At 44.1% G+C, this 22045-nt stretch overlaps 1 protein-coding gene across 1 annotated transcript in view; it reads right to left on the bottom strand.

Annotated features, from left to right (window-relative positions):
• Nucleotides 1-20698, bottom strand: part of TRIM71 (tripartite motif containing 71) — an 85687-nt gene extending 64989 nt beyond the window's left edge. The window contains exon 1 of the mRNA XM_053263874.1: nucleotides 17882-20698. Coding sequence (XP_053119849.1) covers nucleotides 17882-18883 — 1002 coding nt within the window. The 5' untranslated portion in view covers nucleotides 18884-20698. The remainder of the gene's footprint in view (nucleotides 1-17881) is intronic.
• Nucleotides 20699-22045: the final 1347 nt, after the last annotated feature.

Genomic DNA, 22045 nt, shown 5'->3' with positions numbered 1-22045 from the left:
AAGGAGCAGCAAAGAAGAGTGCTAAACAATGGTATCAATGGAACATGCTAGAACAAGAGCTGAAGGCCAAAGAAAAGTATTTCTGTGAAGATGATCCACATGATGTGTCCTGGCCTGGCTCACAACACCTTTACTAATAAGCACGTATTTTGACCTTCTAGGGAACATAAGACTGTTACACTGAGCCCTTAGAAGATTTTCTCCCAGCTGAACTATTATGACTCATGTAAATCACCTGTGTCCATTATAAGGGTATTGTCCATGACAAGAGTTCTGAGAGCAGACGCAACAACTTAACCAATAGTAGTACAGTTATCGCTCGCCAACCTCAGTTTTGAGTATACGCAAATGGGAAATTGTGGCAGGTCTTCTCAAATGCAACCAAATATCTGTGGTTGGTGAGGTGTGTGTCTTTTTTAGTGCTTTCGGGCTTTTTGAAGCTATGGGGGGGCAGAGGTTCAATCTGCTCATGCCTCTTCATGACCCTTGGTGACCTTTGCCAACTCCTAGTGCTTTAAAGTGCATTTCAGTGATTGGGGGGGGGGGGGCGCTCAAAAAATTTCCAGAAGTTCAATCTGCTCCTTCATCTTGCTGATTCTTAGTAATTCTAAGAGATTTTTGGTGATTTTTAAAGTGATTAGAATTTCCCCTTTATTTTTAAGGGGTTTTGTGGCCATGGTTCCCCTAAGCCCATTTCCCATTCATTCCTATTGCTCACCAACCATGAATTTGCCAACCGCTGTGTTTTGCAAGACCATAACCCTCGCAGTTGGTGAGGGATGACTGTACTCATTCTTGAGCAAAATAAGATGTATATAGCCTATTGTCACAGGTGCAGAGCTGCCAGCCACTCAACAACATAGGCAAAAATTCAGTTCTTCTGCACTACTATAGCTCTGTCTGTAACTAAAGAGAATTGAGTCATGGCAACTGAAATCTAGCCAAAGATACGGGTAGAGAAAAACTTCCCATGCTTCATTCTTTCGTGGAAAGTTCTCCATTTCTAAAAATAGGAACATAAGAAGCTGCCATATACTGAGTCAGACCACTGGTCCATCTAAGCACAGACTGGCAGCAGATTCTCCAAAATTACAGGCAGGAGTCTCTCTCAGTCCTACTTCGGAGATGCCAGGGAGGGAACTTTGAACCTTTTGGTCATTGTTTTCTAAAGTTCAGTAGCAACAACGAATGGCTGCCAATAAAATATTAGGCAAGTTGAGCAATTTCAAAATTAATGCTTTTCAGTGACTTTTCCCTAGGAAGTATGCAAGAGAGTACATATTTTGTATTTCCAATAAAGTGTATTTCCACCTGAAGTTTTGCATTTGTTTCAGTATAATAATTAAAACCACATTAAGTGAGTTTATCTATTCCTCCCCCCTCACTCTGGTGTTTCAATTGGCTACTTAAATACTTTGAGATACAGCATGGGAAGTTAATATGATGATGGGTGGCTGAATGTGGTGATTTTTTTTTTTTAATAGACTAAATAAATAGGTCAGATCACAATCAAAGTAGGACATTACAGTACCTTTGATTTTGGTGCGTGTTGACTAATGTTTTGATTTTTTGCTTCTGAATGACAAAAGCTCAGTATGAATTTTAAGAATTACTTCATATTTCATTTTCAGTATGGATTTTAAAAACTGCAACGTTAGGGTGCTTCCATACTGCCAAGAAGCTGAAATTTGGTATACAAGGAGCTCAATTTACTGGGAAAATTTGCTTCATCAAAACCTGGATTATTTCACAGTAGAAGCCAATATTCCAGAGTAGGGATGTGCACAGACCAGTCCAGAGGCCATTCTAAAGGCCTCCAGACTGGTCCAGACCTGTGGCCGGTTTGGCGGTTCAACGCCGAGGGGGGTGGACCTTTAAGGGCAAGGGAGAGTGTGCTTACCCCTCCCGCCGCTTTTCCCCCTCCAACGCTCCTGGTTTTTAAAAGCATTTGGAATGCTTTTAAATGCCCCTTCTCCCGTTCCTGTCCCTTCCCCTGTTCCTCAGCAAAAGGCTTCAAAAGCCTGGCTGCATGTGTGCACACCACATCTGTGCATCGCGTGCGTGCATCTCGCGTGTGCACACACACAACACACAGACTTGACACACACGTGCACGACATGCACACGTGCAGCCAGGCTTTTGAAGCCTTTTGCCAAGGATTGGAGGGAAGGGGCAGCAGGGAGGTACTCTGTCACCCCAAATGCTTTAAAAAATGGGAGCGCTGGGGGGGGAGTGGTGGGAGGGGTAAATACACCCTCCCCCACCCTTAAAGAGCCCCCCTTCCCAGTGCCGGACCACAGAGGTGCAGTTCTGTGGACACCACTATTCCAAAGTTCAGCTACAACTGAACACAATATTAGTAGACAATGAAATCCTGTTGCTGTGCACGCCTTATCAGCCTTTGATTTGGATAGAAGTGAGGATTTCCGATAGCAGCCAGGAACATGCATCTTTGCTTGAAGAATGCAAGCTGTATTTACTAGAATGCAATAAGACCAAGCTTAAGCTTTGTGACTGCATGAATCTGCACATGCAGACACATATAGGGTAACTCTTTAAAAGTACACTATTCTGCTACAAGTGTGACAGCAGTGCCCAGATATATATTTTTAAAAGAATCCCAAACTACTTTTATTCAGAAAGCAGAGTTCAGCTATGCAAGATTGTTTCAATTTTACTGACAAATGGATGAGGAAGCACGCTGTATTCAATACTAGAAACTGTATCAAGAATAAAAGCTCACAAATCAAAATTGCAACTAATCAAAGAGAATCTTCCAGGCAACTGAGTCAACATTCAAGCATGCCAAAAGAATTTAGTAAACAGGCCAAAGAGTCAATAATTCTGGTTATGCTATTTGTTCCTTTACTTAAGGATGTTTGTGTGGAAGAAGTCAGACAACAGATGTATAGGACAACCGTATTTTAAATATATTGTTCTCATCTGCTTTACAGGCACATGCAAGGAAGTACAGCTTTCACCAACTACTTGAAAGGAAAGGTGCCATCTCGAGATGCATGCTCAAGAAACTTCCAATGCATGCATTTAAAAGTTTCAATTTGCTTATTATATATGCAGATATCAAAAGTGTTAGCTTCCCTCTTCCCTAAGGCATGCACACGTGTGCACATTCACAAGTTTTTGGATGTCCACTTAGTTCATTTTAGATCCCACTCAGGTTGAATCAGGAAGACCCCATTCTGAATGCAGGTGTGCACACACTGCCTCGATACTGCCTCCCAGAACAAAATGCATTCCGCACAGAGATGAAAAAAATTAGAGGGACCACTGGTTAACTTAGAAAAGGAAGAGAAGTGGAGTTTCTGCTTTTGTGTCTTTAAAATGTACAAGGGACACTTTGGAAAGGTGCTAGGATTTCAAGTCATCGCTTATTGGTTTGAGTTTCCTTTTATTCGAACACATGAAAGCTTCATACAATGCAATATCCAATTTCAAAATGTTTCAGGTCCACAACAGTCTAATGGAGACCACATTGTGCACCGGACAACCAGAGGAGCATTCACTACTCCCAATACGTGCAATATTTAGTGAAGGCGGAAGGGGAAAGAGTCAAAAGCAAAGCAAGGTCAAGAAAGGAAGCCATTTAACCAACACACCAAAGCTCATTTCTATTATTCATCTCCATTCCAAGATAAGGCTGAAGATCAGAGCAAGTCTTCCAAGTTAATCTACAATCCTGTTGTTTGTCTTTTCTGATCTACAAGAGGATCCAGCCCAAGAGCTGCTACCAAAAGTCTCCCCTTACTCTTCTTCAAGCACAGAGCTTATTGGCTGAGCCATGCCAGTCTCAGATAATACAACCTTTTCTCAAGGACCACCATTTCTTTGTTATGGCCAAACTTTGATAACAGGGAGGAATTGCACTAGGCTTGGTTCTCCATTTCCTGAGGAGAAAGAAACAAGGAAGTCCCCTCCCTGTCCTAGTAAATTATGTTATACTTTCTTTCAAGTCTGCACTTATCACTGTTGAAATTTGTTCTTATTTCGCCAGCTGTTCCTGCCAAAGAAAACCTCTAGAATGGCACTGTATTTCTGAAAAAAGACTATTAAACAGACTTCTATTCTGATTGTTTAAATCTAGCAGGCAAGCTTGTCAATTAACTGGCAAATAAAAGTATATGGTGCTGTTGTTGTTCCATGCCTCTTCTCCCTCTCTGTGAACATATTAGGTCAGTGGTTCCCAACCTGGGTTCCTCCAGATGTTGATGAACTACAGCTCCCAGTATCACGAGCCATAATAAATTGCAGCTGGAGATACTGGGAGTTGTAGTTCATCAACATCTGGAGGAACCCACTTTACTAGGTCATGCTCTACATCTCAGCAGCCAATGACTGAAGTGGGGAGACTCACAGCTGATGACAGCTCTGTTATTTGTGATAGAAGGAAAAGACAAAGAAGAGAGAAAAGGCAGCACCTCCGCCTCTTATACTCTCTTGTCTGGCCCTAAGTATCCATTATGTGAACCACCTACCTAGTGGTCAAAGCAAATAGGCTAATTCAAACAAACACAGCCTTTTACACTTAACAGTATCGGGACCACATCAAGAACATGCCCTGACAGACACTCTGGCAGACATGCTTGATGCACTCAAAGCACATCCTTTAGTTGCCTAGGCATCCAAATCATGGAAGAATCCCACATTTCAAAACCCTGTTTAAACAGGGTTTGGGAGAGTGGGTAGAGGGACAGTAGAGTTCAGAGAACATCCCTCTCGAGCAGTTAGAGGAACTGCTGAGATCGCATCAGGACATCTGCCTGTGATGTCAGGGTGAGCACATTCTCAGTGCAGCCTCAATATTATTATTGCACAGGGGCGTAGCAAGGTTGTAGTGGGCCCAGAGACAAGATTTTAAAATGGGCCTGCTCCCTCACTTAAGCTCAGCTCATGAAGTAAAGAAATCTTAAATTAGGCTGAATAGTGGTAACAAAAAGCATAGATATAGATAACCTATGTGCCACAATAGAACATAATCCTAAATTATTATTTTTTAAGGTTTTGTAAATTGTGGACGATGCAAGTCATTTAATGGTACCAGAAAGAAAGACATGCTGTTCTGGTAGCTCCAGGGCTTAACACTCACATCAGTTTCAGAGGATGAATAAAACTGAAGGAAGCCTGGGTGGGTATGCGGCTGGGGGAGTCCATCATGTGACTTGCCTGGGGGGGGGGGGGCCCAGACAACTGTCTTCCCTTGCCTTATTATAGTTATGCCCCTGTTATTGCATATAAAGTGCTGTATTCATCTGAACTAGCCCAATATCAGTTACTTGATATGGAAGGCACTTTGTATTCCTTCCAGCTGAATCGCTTCTGAAAAAGGAAGTGCCTTGTGCGAGGTGTTGCACCAGTTGTACACCACTGGACTCCTGGATTATAGTTGCTGGCACACCACCAAAGTGGATTTTATTTTAACTCTATGTGCAATCATACCATTATTTAGAAATGCCATACTGCGAAAGATATTTGTGAAATTAAATTTTCAATCTTCCTCATGTCACAGAACCGGTGTTTCTATTCATCTACTATTTCTTGAAACATGCAAGAGATTTCAAATTAACTCATTAAGAAGCCTAAAATATAGAACTGAAAAGGAGAACTAATCTAGTTCAGATTTTGTACTGAGTGGTTAGATTAGAACCCATAGTTTTGCTAGAGCCTTTGTATGCACATAGATGTGGACAACATCCATTCCTCTGCTGTTCTTTTCCCATGAGAAGTACAGCTAGTTGATCTTTCCCCCACCCTGCACCAAAATCCACAAGGGCAACATAATGGGCTGCATTTGACAACTACTGGTATTCATCAATGCCACTGCTGGATTTCTAAGGAAATGCAACTTCCTGGTTTTCATTTAATACGCAGTTAAGACAGCAAATTTCTAGATACAGAAATGTACACAGATACCAAATTGTTTTCAATGTTTTGTGTTGTCCCAGAACTCCTCTGTGTTAGATTTCCTTGATTATGGCTCAGTGTTGATGGTTTAATGTTGCACTTGTGGGGAAAAACCTAGTTCAAGGCAAGTTTCCAACAAGTTATTGATAATCTTCAGTAAGTTGGAGGATTTCATTCTAGTTATTCAAAGTTTGAGAGGTGGAAGCCAAACCATCACAACATTTGTTTTACTGAAGTTAAATATTAAGAGACATCTTATTGGCGTAACACTTCCCCGCACTATATAAACCACTTTGAGAATGTTTGTTGAAAAGTGGTACATATATATTCCTAGTAGTTGTAAGGCACATTTTCAGTTAAGACACTCAATTCGGGTCCCTCATTAAGTTGAAAAGGTCACAGAGCTCTGCCAGAGCAGCAATACAGACATTCCAGAAAGATCCGGTTCTGACGGAGCAGCAGTACACACATTCCACAATGGCCATCATTGTGGCTGGGGATGATGGGAGTTGTGGTCCATCAACATCTGGGGAACCAAGGTAGGACACCCCTGCTCTAGAGGTTCAATTCTATTCTATCTTGGAAGAAAAGCATTCTGGTAACATTGCAGGAATCTTCCCAGACTGTTATCACAAATCACTGCTGTTGTGAGTCATTGTGCTTACCTTATATCAGGCCTGCTCATCTTAGGCCCCGCCCCCAGCTGTTTTGGGACTACAACTCCCATAATCCCCATCCCTGTATGCAAACACATAACTAGAATAAAATGTCAGGCATTTAATGAAGTGGATTGTAGTCAATTAAGACTTATGCTACAATAAGTGTAATTTTTAAGACTCCTTGTGAATTTTGCTACAATCTCCTAAAACAATTGGCCCTCCGGAAGTAACCTCAGCAGTATTCTCAATGTGTTTTGAAACATTATTCATTTTTAAAGACTATGACACAAATCCACATTACTTCAAAAGCAAGTACTTGTTTACCTAAGTCAGGCATCCCCAAACTGCGGCCCTCCAGATGTTGCTGAACTACAACTCCCAGCATACCCAGCCACAAAAAAATTGTGTCTAGGGATGCTGGGAGTTGTAGTTCAGCAACATCTGGAGGGCCACAGTTTGGGGATGCCTGACCTAAGTGGCAGTTTTTCAGAATATACTCATCTGCTTTTTTCAAATAACTGGCATGCATCACCACACTATTGGCGATTTAACCAATAAATAGCTTCCTTCCCCCTTGAAACTCACCCCAGTTTCAAAGGGGACTTGAAACACACTGAAAGCAACATCTCGGATTAAACCAACTACAAAACCTAATCAAAACTCACGTCTTTGCCACAATTCTAACTGCCACCAGCACATCATATATTTTATATCACTGTCCTCTTATAGCTCAGAAAATAACTAGCCTTTTCTCATTGATGATAGCAAGTAACACTAATACTTCCATGAGACAGAGCTCAGATTAGTCTGGCTATATTAAAGTTACTGGAGTCAGCACCGTAGGCAATATTGTTTTGTACATGGCAAAGACTCATTGACAACACACCACAATAAGGTACTAACCCATTTCCAAGATGTAACACAATACATGAAAAATATTCCCTAATCATACAAAGCTAGAAGTTGTTTGACTTCTATTTTAGAATATAGCCTTATAAATAAATTCCTCCCCCCTCCTATCTCTCACTCTATTTCCTCCACAAATCTGTGGAACTGTTGCTACTGCCTCTTCCCGGGCACTTTAAATCCAAGAGAGGCAGCAGTCACTGTAACCACTACTCCTTCTGCCTCAAATGTGCATGAAAATGAGTTTTAATTAAATCCAAACTTTTAATTAGATTTATGGTTTTAAATTTATGATGTTGGTTTTAAGTGATTTTAATGTTTAAATGGTTTTAATTGTTTAGTCAGTTTAGTTTTGATTTTAATTGTTAATTGATTTTAATTGTTTTTATTTTGATGTAAACCTCCCTGAGCCATTTTTGGAAGGGCAGTATATAAATCAAATAGATAGATAGATAGATAGATAGATAGATAGATAGATAGATAGATAGATATAAATAAATGAGTGCCACCATGAACAAACAAACAGCCTTGCCTCTTTCACACACAAAGACGTTTTCACAAGAACTACCCTTTATATGCAGTGTGCATAAGAGAAAAGACAGTAAAGTAGGCTTTACCCCAATCACACAAATTCGTTTTGGCCCTTAAGCAAAGCTACAGTAATACAGAGACAGCTATTTGACAATTATAGAGAGAACTGCAGCTCATGGTGGGTTCATTCATAAATAAAAGGGGAGATCCCATCTCAGAAAGCCCATTAAAGATGTGACACACCCACTGAAAGAATCACAATGCAATAATCAGGAAAGTGGAAACTTGTAGGGGCAATTCTGACATGAACAAACTGGACTTGGCCTAGTGCAGGGGCCAGGGCCAATGGGTGGTACTAGTACTCCTACGGGTACTTGAAGGGCTCCCAGGGGGCATACTCAGATCTCTCCTGTCTCCCCACACTGCAGCCCCACTATTTGTTTCCCATCTGAGGATCACCAGCTGGAGGTGTACCCCTCCACTCAGCCTGATTGACAGGCTTCAGAAAATCAGCATTGAGCACTCTCATTGAAATTAATGGGACAAATAAACATGCCCCATTAGTTTCAATAAGACTGCTTATGAGTAACTTAGTATGGATGTGAGCCAGTGACTGCTGTCTCCCTAACTGTAATGAAAGAGAGTGTGTGTGTGCGCGCACTTGCAAACATGCACATACACAGGTACATGCACATACACAGGTACACACCTGTGTGTGTGCGCACACTAAAATCTATGGAGTACCAGAACTGAAGGTTTGCAACAGAAGAGGAACATAGGAAACTGCCTTATACAAAGGCAGACTATTGGTCCACCTACAGTAGCTCAGTATTGTCTACACAGACTGGCAGTGGCTTCTCCAAGGTTACAAGCAGCATTGTCTCTAATTTTTTTCATCTGTGTGCAGAATGAATTTTGTTCTGGGTTACAGTATCAAGGCAGTGTGTGTGCACATATATTCAAGTTGAATCAGGGAGGTCCCACTCTGAGCGGGATCTAAAATTAAACTGAGTGGACAAAAAAAATATCTGTGAGTGGATGCACATGCGCACACCTTAGAAGGAACCTTAGTGGGAAGAGAGCTGGTCTTGTGGTAGTAAGCATGACTTGTCCCCTTAAGCTAAGCAGGATCCACCCTGGTTGCATACGAAAGGGAGACTAGAAGTGTGAGAGCTGTAAGATATTCCCCTAAGCCACTCTGGGAAGAGCATCTAGGCTCCAAGTTCTTTCCCTGGCATCTCCAAGATAGGGCTGACAGAGATTCCTGCCTGCAACCTTGGAGAAGCCACTGCCAGTCTGTGCAGACAATACTGAGCGAGATGGACCTATGGTCTGACTCAGTATATGGCAGCTTCCTACATTCCTATGAACACTGGTTGCAGGCAGGAGCCCCTCTCAGCCCTATCTTGGAAATGCTAGGGAAGGAACTTGGAACCTTCTGCATACAAGCATGCAGATGCTCGTCCCAGAGTGGCCCCATCCCCTAGGGGGAATATTTTACAGTGTTCCCATGTAGTCTCCCATTCAAATGCAAACCAGGGTGAAACCTGCTTAGTAAAGGGGACAATTCATATTGGCTACCACAAGATCAGCTCTCCTCAACAAGGTGCACTTGTTTAAAAGGTTGGAAACCCAGGCTAGTGGAATGGCACTCTGTTGACCAAAGTTTCTTCTATGAACGAATGGAAAATTCCACTCACACAAGGAGGACCCCTGGCATGATCAGAGCTCCCCTTTTAGTCACAGAAAGAGCTGCTGTCAATGTAGTGCTGCTCCACTAAAGGTCTGGAAGCTGCACAACAAGTTTATTTTAGTTTACTGCAGGTGTAATACGTTTAGTTCATTACAACTATATAAACCTTGTAAATTATGTAATATTATAAGCTTATAAATAATATAAACCCATATTAAAAATTGGCCTTATGAGCTAAAGAACTTCAGTGCTTGGCTTGCCAAAACCAACATCAGGCTTACACTAATAAAAGACATTCAGTGGAGCAGTACACCATCAAGGACAGCTACTTGTGAGAGCAGCAGGACAATGGCATTTATGCAAGGGTTTCCTCCACAAGCAAAGAGGTCAAGTGAGTGCAACTTGCCTTCCACTGGTCAGTGATGTTCTACTCTGCCAGAGAGCTGCATACCAGCCACTACATTTGGAGTGGTACCCCCACCACAAGAAACTCCTTGATTGCAAACGTAAGCTCCACTTCTCATCAATGTGTTCAGAAATATTTGAGCCTAAAACGTTGAACTCTCTCATTTTAGAGCTGTCATGGCTTCACTAAAAATGTCTTGATGGGGTCGCCCGTTATGATAGTTAGCAACTTGCAGTAAGTCTGTTCAAATATTTACCTAGAAATACACAAGTCTCTGAAGTACACTATTATTCTGATGTTGTTGCAAGCCAAAAATTAGTAGTGCTGGTAAGGATATTAAAGTGTATGCATTGTTTATTTTAGCCAAAATGCAGAAAGTGGTGGCACCAGCATTATCAGAACCCTGAATCAACAGTGGCATATTGAAGAACAAAGAAGTTGTTGTGTCTCACTTTTTTTTTAATACCATGTATACAACCCAAACTACCTCATCTCATCAATGCCAATACTCAGTCCTTTTACATATAATCTGACTCTGGAAACCACACACAATTATCTTTGGCATTTAATAGTTTTACATCCTTTTGAGTATTTTTTTTAAAAAACATTTTATATCCCGCTCTTCCTCCAAGGAGCCCAGAGCAGTGTACTACATACGTAAGTTTCTCCTCACAACAACCCTGTGAAGTAGGTTAGGCTGAGAGAGAAGTGACTGGGCCACAGTCACCCAGCAAGTCTCATGGCTGAATGGGGATTTGAACTCGGGTCTCCCTGGTCCTAAGTCCAGCACTCTAACCACTACACCACGCTGGCTCTATTTAGATTAAACTGATGTTAAATATCTCCAACTGAAAGCTGGGGATACAAATAGTTCCGTCACCCAAAATGTCAATGAGAAAACAGAACATTTGTATACCAGTATTGTCCCTAACCACGCACCCAGTCACCATTAGCCACCTAGACACTGGGGTGTGTGTGGGGGGGTGGAGCATTTTAGCCACATCAGGGGTTTCAAACCAGTGCCCGGAACTGCTGAGAACAATCCCACAGCTGGCTGGTGCCAGTCACCACTGCTTTTTTTAAGCCTATAATGAGACAGGAAACAATCCAGGGTTACTTCCTGCCTCATTCTAGACTTTTTTTTTTTTTTAAATGCTAAGTGCTCAACTACTGAAATCACTTTCAACAATTTCAAGTAATGGCTGAAGCTGCCACTGTGGCAAAATAAATACAAGGTGGGGGGAATACTCCAAACCCCACCACCACCGAGGAGGCAAGAATATGGGTGGGAAGAGTTGTTTTGAGGGGCTTATTAACAAGGCATCAGCTGCGGTAGGGAAGCAGCTTGCCTAGGGAGCAAGAGGCTGTTTGTTCAAATCCCCACCAATGTGCTTCCCAGACTGTGTCTAGCACAGATCTGTAGTCACCTATATGGGCGATATAGGAAGGTGCTGGAGGCAGATGCTCACTTCAGAGAAAATGGCAAAGGCATCATCTCATACTGCACAGGAGAAAGGCAATGGTAAACCACTCCTGTATTCTACCAAGAAAACCACATGGCTCTGTAGAGTCGACACCAATGGCACAATCTTTCCTTTCCATTAACAAGGCTAGTGTACACTGATCAAGCCTGGAAGATGATTTTATTCCTCCTCACCTCCTCCCCGTCAAGAAAGGGGAAGTAGCAAGTAATCAGCAGAGAATCTTTCTACATAGGGTCATAAGAACATAGGAAGCGACCATATAGCAAGTCAGACCATTGGTCCATCTAGCTCAGTATTATCTACACAAACTGGCAACAGCTTCTCCAAGGTTGCAGGCAGGAATCTCTCTCAGCCCTATCTTGGAGAAGCCAGGGAGGAAACTTGGAACCATCTGCTCTTCCCAGAGCAGCTCCATCCCCTAAGGGGAATATCTCACAGATCAAGTCTCCCATTCATATGCAACCAGGGCAGACCCTGCTTAGCTAAGGGGACAATTCATGCTTGCTACCACAAGACCAGCTCTCCTCCTTCGTTGCTGTGTAGGAGGGGATTTTGACAGGCACCCCATTCTCACAATCTAAAATCATTGTTTTGAACGGAATCTTTGTTCAACTTTTCTGCACAGATTAACAACTTTCCACATCTGTATCAAAAGCTTTAAACCACAACTAGATTATGTACACACTCTGAGAATGTTTAAGCCATATCCTACATGGTCCTTTTGTTAACAACACACCCTACTATTTCCAACACACCCTCCCTTTCCAAACTCCCACTTTCCCCATGACAATCTGCAAAACTAGTTTGCGATAAATATGTTTCCCCCTTGCTTAAGTGTACCCCATTCAAGGGTACTACTTTAGTACCTCCTTAGCAAACAATAAAATAGACCAGGAATCGAGAGAACAGTCACACATAGAGAAGCCTATCAGACCAAGTGCATGAAAGCCTCCCTTAGAAATGCAGAAGAGGACCAGAAGCATGCAGACTGACAAACTTAGGAATAAGACACACCCACACCCACACCCTCCGACTAAGAAACATTCAAACACACATACTGCAAAAAGTACTTCTAATTCTTATACATCAGCATCAAGTTTTAGGTGCTTTGATAATTAGGCACCTGGGACTTTTCAACACTTGCCGAAGTCTAAAGCAAGATGTTATATTTTGAAGTATTTGACCCACCTTGTTTGTCATTTTGCTTTTTTTTACATTCTTCTATTACAGAATCCAACATATCAGTTTCCAAGGCGGTTTACAGAGCAAAATAATAAATAAGAAGATGGCTCCCTGTCCCCAAAGGGCTCACAATCTAAAAAGAAACACAAGATAAACACCAGCAACAGTCACTGGAGGTACTGTGTTGGGGGTGGATAGGGCCAGTTACTCTCCCCCTGCTAAATAAAGAGAATCACCACGTTAAAAGGTGCCTTTTTGCCCAGTTAGCAGGAGAAATCTTAATCCATTAAGATTAGCTACAAGTTTCCTAATCACATTTTAATGTGATACAGTTTTATTTCATTCCTTCCTGAAGTACTGCATATTTTCACCACTTACTATAGTAACGTGTTTCTAACCACATCTAAAAAGAGCACTGGATGTTGCACAAGTACTCCTGAGCAACAATCCTTGCTTCCTTCCTTTTGCTAGTTTTGATTAAATGTTATTGAAACACTCAGAGTTAACTCGCATAAGCATCACTCTGTTTAAGTTATCCAGGATCAAGAGAGGCCATCAGGAAAAATAATGACAGCAGTAAACTGATTCATGGGGCAAGTGACTCACCACATAGATTAGGCAAGTCTTCTCTGTGCCCCTGCAGGCATTCCATTAAAAAAGTGCCTACAGTAGTATGAAGCAGTTCCTCAATTCTTATGGTGAGCAAATTGCTCTCATGGTGAGCAAATTGCTCTCCAAGTGGCAAATGCAATGTGAGCAATTAATCCAAATTAGGCTTTGATGGTCCAATGTATTTCAGCAAAGCCTTTATCAAGGGCTCTTACTCCAGTCACTCTCATCAATTAAAAGGAGAACGCATGTCCTGCTTCTCATAACTAAATTCCATTGCAAGAAATAAACAGACTGGAATACAAATCCAATTTGGAGGCAATTTTAGGATTCTCTTGTGGGGGGTGGGGGGGAGAGATCTGGTTTGGTGCCTTTCCCCACCCTGTTTTTGGTGTGATGTATGCAATTTATGGCCCATTTCAGTAGAAGTGGCATATTCAACTGGAGAACCTCACATTTTGGCACATTTCTTTCCAGTGTTCCTCTTTAACAGGGATTCCCAGATGCTGTTGACTACAATTCCCATAATCCCCAAGCAAAAGCCATTACAGCTGGGGATTCTGAGAGCTGCAATCAACATCTGGGAATCCCTGTTAGAGGGAACACTGGTTCTTCCTTTATTTTATGGTTTCCAACACAACAAGGGAATCCAAGTACATTTTTTTCATTACAATCAGCAGACTGTCAAACTTTCCTTTAAAAGTATCAATGAAGTTGTAGTTGCAGGGTTTCCTAACACTTATTCACTGGCCACCCACTCCACCAATCATTAACCATTACAGACAAATGAAAGAATGCTGTTGCTTGAACATACACTAATTTGAAGATTGAGGAGTATGCCTTCATAGCATAATCAATACACGTGGCATTTTGCAAAAACAGGTCAAAACCATAACACAATTTATTTCTCCACATGCTAGAAGATCTATCATTTGGAGCCCAAGTTTAAGGATCTAATTATAACTACTATATGAACTATACATATAATATTTTAATTTTCTTACAGTGTCTAAGGCAAGCCAGCCCATTGTAACTGGAAATAGTTATCAACTTTCAGCAAAATATTCTAATATTGTGCATGTCTAGCCTTTCCACTCTTACAGTTTTGCATCTGGAGTCCCAATTGTCCTTCAGATGTCCACAAATAACCAGGAGATTTGTCAAACAGTAGAGAGCTCTGAGGGATAGTTAAGTGCTAATGAGGAGATTTTTGCATTTCCTTAAACCCTTCTTAAAATGATTGCTTAAGAATGCTTTTCATTTACAAATTCAGGCACTCTTTTCCAGTTTTCTACATAACTACATTAGATAAAAGTTGCCAGTTTATTGACATGAACAGTAGTTGACGATCTGCCTAAGAACCAGTCCTCCCTAAAATACATTCTGATTTTCAGTTAAACCTAAGTATTTACATAGCAATAATCAAGTGAATCCTTCACTCATTGAGTCCCCAGACACGTATCTTATCTTAGGAGGAGTCAGGACTAAAAACTTTAGTAAGGAGTAAGCTATCCTCTTTAACAATGAAGCCAATGGAAAATTCCACTGTGGGGCTATGCAAACTACCAAGAGGAATGTCGGCTCACCACAAGTTGAATTTCAGTCCATGTAGTCGCATCTAGATATTACTTCTCTGAGATCGAAATCCCTAGCATATTCTATATTAGAGCAACCTATTCACAGCTGCAAATGCTAACTAATGCCAATCAATATTCTATTTGAAAGTATCAAACTATCAGGAAATAGATGCACTTAAGGACTGAGCTAAGGAGAGATTTTGTGTGCTGCAGTCTTATTTATATTATATTAATGTTCCAATACAGTATACAAGAAATATGTAGTTTTAAAAGCAGTATATAAACTATTGCTACAATTCCTACAACTGTTAAAAGTTAATGTCTCTGTTGCTTTTTAAGAGAAGCAACAGAAAATGAAGAAGAAATGAATTTTATTCTCCGTTTTCCTCCCAACCACCCCTTACTGATCTGCCCTTTCTAGATTAAAAATGCATGCAATGAATGAAACATTTGCATATCTGGCTCTTGCACCAAATCTTCAGTTTTATGAGCAATATGGTTCTACAAGCTGTTTTACTTTTCTTAACATGTGTTTGACAGAAAATCCCATTTCCAAAATTGTTTCCTTCTTACCAGCATAGAAAGGCTTGTCTCCAGAAATTTTCAAAACAATACTTAAGCAGATGCATCATGTTTGAGCATCAGGAGCAGCAATTCAAGTACTCTATCCGCCCACTTTCCCCATGTTTTTAAGAGAGGGAAGTTTTGAACATTAAATATTTCTATAATCAGAAAGATCACAAGTTTGAACACTCTCAAACACTCCTGTTAAAAAGTAGTGCTGGGATCAGCAACCTACTTGTATTTATTTTCTCCATTCACTATTTCTGTTTATAACATCAACATTTGTTACTGAAGAGTTTTGTAATTTTCCCTGTCCCAAGCAATCTCAAATCAATGTGCAGTACTGTACTTGTAAATGAGAAGTGCCAACTTATGATATAAAAAAAAACTAGACCACACACACACAGCTTTACACAATCTGTGTATTTTCTCCAAAACAAAGAGCAGGATGCAGTAGTTGAGAGAGAAGCTGGGCATCAAATCTATTTGAAGTCAAATCCATTGTTCACTAAACCCACATGTGAGGGATCTCTGCCTGCTAATCCTGAAAAAGTGTTACTCCACATACGCTCAGAGGTACTTGCACATCATACATTCCACCTATCCATAAGTTTCAAAGGCTCAGCTGTAGCTGAAAGTCAGTTTTTGAAGTACTAAAATCAGAACTAGATTTTTAATCTGCAGATTACTGGTTTGTCACATCTCTTCACAATGAGTCTCATGATTCTCCTCACATGCTAAAAGATGGTGGGTGACCTTATGCTCCTAGCACAATGGGTCTTGTAGCATTTCCACAGTAAGAACCAGTGGTATCAAGCAGAGAGACATATAAACAGAATGAGAGCAATCTGCTCATTGTAAGTCAACAACTTGGGGAGGGGGTGCTGGTTGAACCCTTAGAAGGTAGCCTGGCCCTCTCGGGATGTTTTTGCTATGGCAGACCCATGATGCCACCACACACACTGAGAGTAATTCATAGGTTGTTGGGGGGGGTGGCTGCTCTAAACTGTAGGGTCCTCTCCAGAACTACAGTTGCCAGTTCTAGTACCAGATCCCACTGGAACACCATGGATACCCCATTTTTCAACATCGTTTCCACAGAAAACACACATCACTGTTCCACAGCATCCCCCAGGATTATTTAAAACACAAAAACCCAGGACCAAGATCTCTCTTTCACCTAAAGTCCGTAGAAAGAGAACTGCTACTTTGTACAGTATTATGGAGATTTACTCCAGTTAAGCATGGACAGCTCCACGTGAACAAAGCATGGAAAGAACAAGGAAATGAGGGCTGCAAGTTCCAAGTACACTGTGCAGGCACAGGAGGAAAGTAGAAAAGAGAGAAGCTATTTAAAAGGGAATTAGAGATGCCAGATGTTGTAGAAACGAAGGACAATCCTTGTAAATGGGTTTGGGAGAGGGCAGGCTGTGACAGTTCTATAGAAAGTATTGGATGAGTTCCAGTTAAGACACACACACCCCAATACTCGGCACAAAACCCACCAATGCTCCAAATCAATATGAAACTCATGTGGGAGAAATGAAGGTACAGAGGCAGTGGGGTTGTAAGGACTGCCAGATGTCCCTTCAATAGTCACACAGGAGGAATCCCTTATTTCATTAACTTATGCTAAGCAAACAACAACACATTTACTGTAGAACAAGTTATTTTACCAACCCCACCCTTTAATGCACCCTTCTAAAAATCACCATCTGGATTAAATAGTACAAGAGGTTTTTTATTTGCTTTTTGATCCCTCTTGGATCGAACCAAAATTCTAATTTGGGTCACAACTGCATTCACTTGCACCCGTTGGTGATAAGTGTGAACTGGGGGCATCAGAAGAGTGCTCAAATATCCCTTTTGTGTCATTACCTCTCAATCCTCCAGACCACCACCTCCCACTGCAAAACAACAACAAAACACAGCCTCACAAAAGGTATGCCTTGCTTTTGAGAAACTGGCCCAACCTTCCTCTTTCAGCATATTTGTGACTACAGAAGGAACAGTACATTCCTCATGCATTTTAAAGGAGAAAGGGAGGGCGCCATCCCCACTCTGGCTTCTGGTCCATTTGAGCCAGGACTCCCGAGGTCTTCGCCTCAGGACCTGTTTACACGCGCTCAATGCCAGACTGGTTCACGTTTGCCAATCTGGACCCCCGGAAGCGCAGAGCGCCCTCTTCTCACCACAACCCTCGAGGATCGGGAAAGTGACCCGCACCCGACGGTAGGTCTACCTGCGGGAAGCTAAGGAGGCGGCTCCGCAATTACCACGGCCCGGGTTAACAGGGGCTCTACCAGCCCCAAGGCAATGAAGACTCAACCAGAGAGGGCAAGGAGGCTCACCTCGTCGTCATGATGCTGGCAGTAGTTGACCCTGTCCGGGAAGACGGAGAGGATGTTGTAAGGCGCGGCGGAATAGGGCTGGCTGAGGGCGAGCTGCGCGGCGGCGGCTGCTGCTGCTGCCGCCGCGGGCCCGGGCCCGGCGGAGGCGGGCGGTCCGGGGCCGAAGCGCTCGATGAAGTGGTCCTTGGTGAGGCGGACGCGCTGGTGGGCGCGCACGCAGTTGTCGCACAGGTGCTCTTGGCAGTCGAGGCAGCGGGAGCTGACGGCGGCGCCCTCGTCGCACGAGCTGCAGCGGGGCTCGCCTTGCCGGCTGTGGGGCTGCCGGAGCAGCAGCGAGGCGCCTCCGCCTCCCCCCGACGACGCCGAGCCTGCCCCCGAGCCTGGCGACGAGCCGCCCGCCGAGACGCGGTGTTGCTGCTGCGCTTGCTGCTGGCGGGGATGGTGGTGCCGGTTGTTGGTGCTGCTGTTGCTTCCCCCGCCGCCCCCTCCCGGGCCGCTGCCGCCGCCGCCTCCTCCCGGGCCGCCGCCGCCGCCTCCTCCTCCGCCCCCACTGCCTCCGCCCGGACCGCTGGGCCGGCCGTTGTTCTTTTGGTCCTCGGCGGCAGCGGCCACGACGACCACGTCGAGCAGGTTACTGAGGAGGAAGTTGGAGGAGGGCAGCGCGTCCATGCCCGACGGCTCCGAGATCACCACCTTCTGGTCGCAGATGGGGCAGCGCAGCTTGAGCGAGTCCCCCGCGGTGGGGTGGCGCTGCGCCTCCAGGCACTGGCGGCAGAAGGCGTGTAGGCAGGGCAGGACGTGCAGGCGCCTCGACGGGGCACAAGAGGAAGACGACGACGAGCCGCCGCCGCCGCCCCCTCCTCCTCCTCCTCCTCCGGAGGAGTTGGAGGTCTGCGAAGAGGACGAGGAGGTGGACGAGTTGGACGAGATGGGAGCCGGCGAGCCACACATCTCCTTGCACAGCGGGCAGATCTGGAAATCCGACTCGGGGAACGAAGCCATTGGGCAGAAGGGGAGGGGGCAGCGCAGCGCGCGCTTGGCTAGCAAGGAGGCAGCATGAACTGAGGCGAGCGGCGGCGACCCGCTTTACAAGCCCTGGTGGGTGGCATCAATTAGGCGCTGTGTGGGGGCGCTGCGACGGCTACCGCTGCTGCTGCTGCTGCTGGAGCCTCCTCTTCGCGGGCTTGGCGAGCCGGGAGCGGTTTCAGCCAGTTGCTCTCTTCCTCCCTCCCTCCCTCCCCTTCCCGCTGGTCTTTAAGCCACTTCAGACCCCACAAGCGCTCCTCATGTGTCGCCCCTCACAAAAGTACACGGAGGGCCTGAAGGCTGTCCCCGAGGCCGCCCCCCTCCCTCCTTCTGGCTCAGTACTTCTTGGACGGCGTGGTGGGCGAGCGGTGGTATGCAAGAGGGATCCCCCGGAGCAGAAAAGCGCATCGGCCCCTTCCCCTGTAAATCCAGCGTGAACTGGATCCAGGCGGCTCTCCTTCGATTCCTTCTATCGGAAAAATTGGGTTGGGGAGGGAGGGGTGGAAGGGAGCTGCTGGGTCCGGCTCTTCTTCTAGTTGGTATCAGAGAAGCTCGAAGAGAAGAGGTAGATGTCGACGCGGGGAGGAGGACTTTCTCTTAGCCAGGCCGGGGGAGCGGAGGGGGGGGGAGATATTTTGGTTCACTTATCTCTTCTTGGGGACTCCAGGAGGCTTCGGGAGATACACAAGTGGCCTAGGCAGGCTCCGCCGGCTCCGATCCGCCCACGCCGGCTCCACCACCGCATGTCTGAGGAGCGGGAAGCAGAGATGGCGATCCCAGCGGCGTAGCGGCGTATGAGCAAGCGGGCTTCCACAAGAGAAAGGGGTGTGTGAGAGAGAACGAGGCGGCGATCTGACGCTGGGGATCCTGTCTTCTTGGCCGCTCCACCCCTTTCCCAGGTCTCCAACCGAGTCCCTCCGGGGAGATCGGGTGATCACATCGATTAGGCTCCCCTCTTCCTTTCTTGGGGTGCCCTTGGCCAGCTCTTTCCCTCCAGCACCGCCAGGGCAGCGCCAGCAGCAGCGTGCACGCGGTCGTCTTCTCCCCTCTCGCTTGGGCGCACACGCGCTTAGACCAGCGAAAGAAGCCTCCTGGGAGAAGGGCAGCAGCGGCAGGTCCCGGCCAGCCGCCCTGAATTATTCATGGGGGGCGTATTATATTCGCTTGCACAAATTGGAACTGCGGTGCAATGCTATCCGAGCGGCCCCACGCTCCGACACCCCCTCCCGCCCCGTATTCACCCACCCCTTTGCCTCCTCTCTCTCTTTCTCTCTCTCTGGTTCTTTCACCCGCCTGAGTCACTGCAATGTCTGGGATCACGTTTCCTTTGTCATTTCGTCTCTTCGCATGGTGTTCTGGGGGGTGGGGGGGGCTCCTTTAAAAGCTTTCAGTGTTCCTCTTTCAAAGAAAAATCCGGAGTTTACGCTCCCACGACCACCAGAATTCCAACCTCACAACAGAGAACCGGCCCTGGGTTTGAATTAACAGTATGCAGGAACACCGAGATCCCAAGAGAGAAAGACAAACGCGTTTGATTCCAACAGAGCCATCGCGGTCGAGGATGGGTGGTTTCTCCCTCTTGTGCGGCTCCGGGGCTTGTTGCTTTTTTAAAATGGTCATTTAATTCCCTCCCTTACGTTGATTTAGGTGAGCATGGCTTTTGCAGGGCGCCGACGTGCTCGCATTCCGCCTCTTTCAGGATGCCTGTTATTGAAACTGATCCAGAGTTCGGAATCCTTTTAATCTCCAAAGGAGCGAACTCACTTCCGCCTGAAAGCAGAGGGGGTGGTTAGAGGAAAGGACGAGAGGGGGGGGGTCTAAAAGGCAAACAGGAAACATTAACCCTCTTTCTACTGCTGCCTTTTGTATGCTTCTGCTTCTTCCTCCACTTGAAGGTTCTGAAGCTTCTAGCAATCAGACATGGTGCTGCTCAAGGGGGTGAGGGGATGGGGCGCCGATTTCTCTCTTTCCTTCTCTCTTTAAATGATAGTTTTATTCAGTTTTTTTAATGATCTACATTGGCTGCAAGGACTAGGAGCTAGTTTCAGGGAAACTTGCAAGTTTAGTTTTTCCTTTAAGGACTTCCAAGTTTAATCTTTAGTCTCTCCCTCTCCTTACACTCTTATTTTAATTATGAACTTTAAAGTATTCTAATTCCATCCTGCTCCGTCGCCATTCCGATTTATTTCAGAATGATTTACTTCCAAGTAACAGCGGATAAGCTTGTAGTCTAAAGGTGGTAAGAAACTCTTTTTTATATTAAAATCTAAATCAAACAAAAAAGTTAATGGGTGCCTTAAATAGCACTATTAAAAACACATTCCTCCAGTAATAGGTTGCATCGCTGCAACAGATACATTTATTAAAGGGGCGTCGAAGTATGGTTTCCTCAGCAAAGAGCATATGCTAGGTTTCTGAGAAGCCTTGAATAGCTACAAAATAACCAGCGTTACTGAAACCGAAGCACTCAAAACTAGCATTTTGAAACAGGTTTTCGTTAAATCAAGCAATTTTAGAAGGCATCTACAGACTTGTTACTCTGGAAGCAAAAGGGCTTTAGTCACCTGATCAAATAAACTTCGTCAACCAGAAATGCTTTAATCAATTTATTTTAAATTTGTATTTGACTAAAGCAATCCTTCTGAAGAAGGAAATAATGGTTTTCTTTAACAAAACAAAAAGGTCTCAGCATGCTTGCATGACAGCAAAGGGAGGTCTTGCCACTTACAGTTGTTGTACCACTTGTCTTTAGAATAATTAGCTATCTCCTAATTGATTAATTAAAGGCACCTTTTTAGTTACAGTTCCAACTGATTAAACACTGCAGCCCTAGCAAAACATATTTCGGATATTTGAGGATATGTTCTACCAAAAGAAAATTCATCTATTACAAATTACCTTTTATACACTAAACAAGTTTATGTTAATTACATAAATTACAAAGAAAAGTTGTGAAAGGAAGATAATTGTTTTTGGATTCTTCTTATTTGTTTATTTATTTATTATATCTGAAATGCCTCAGATATACAACCATAACTGAAGAAAGGTTTGTAAGGAAACATGCCTTTTTTTAGGTCTCATACCTGAAATAACTTGCATTTCAAAAGTGTGCACAGATTCCACAAGCTTATAAAGGAC

Source organism: Hemicordylus capensis, chromosome 6, assembly GCF_027244095.1.
Source record: "Hemicordylus capensis ecotype Gifberg chromosome 6, rHemCap1.1.pri, whole genome shotgun sequence".
Taxonomy (NCBI): Eukaryota; Metazoa; Chordata; class Lepidosauria; order Squamata; family Cordylidae; genus Hemicordylus; species Hemicordylus capensis.
The sequence above is the reverse complement of the archived record's forward strand: the minus strand, read 5'-3'. Positions and strand labels throughout refer to the sequence as shown.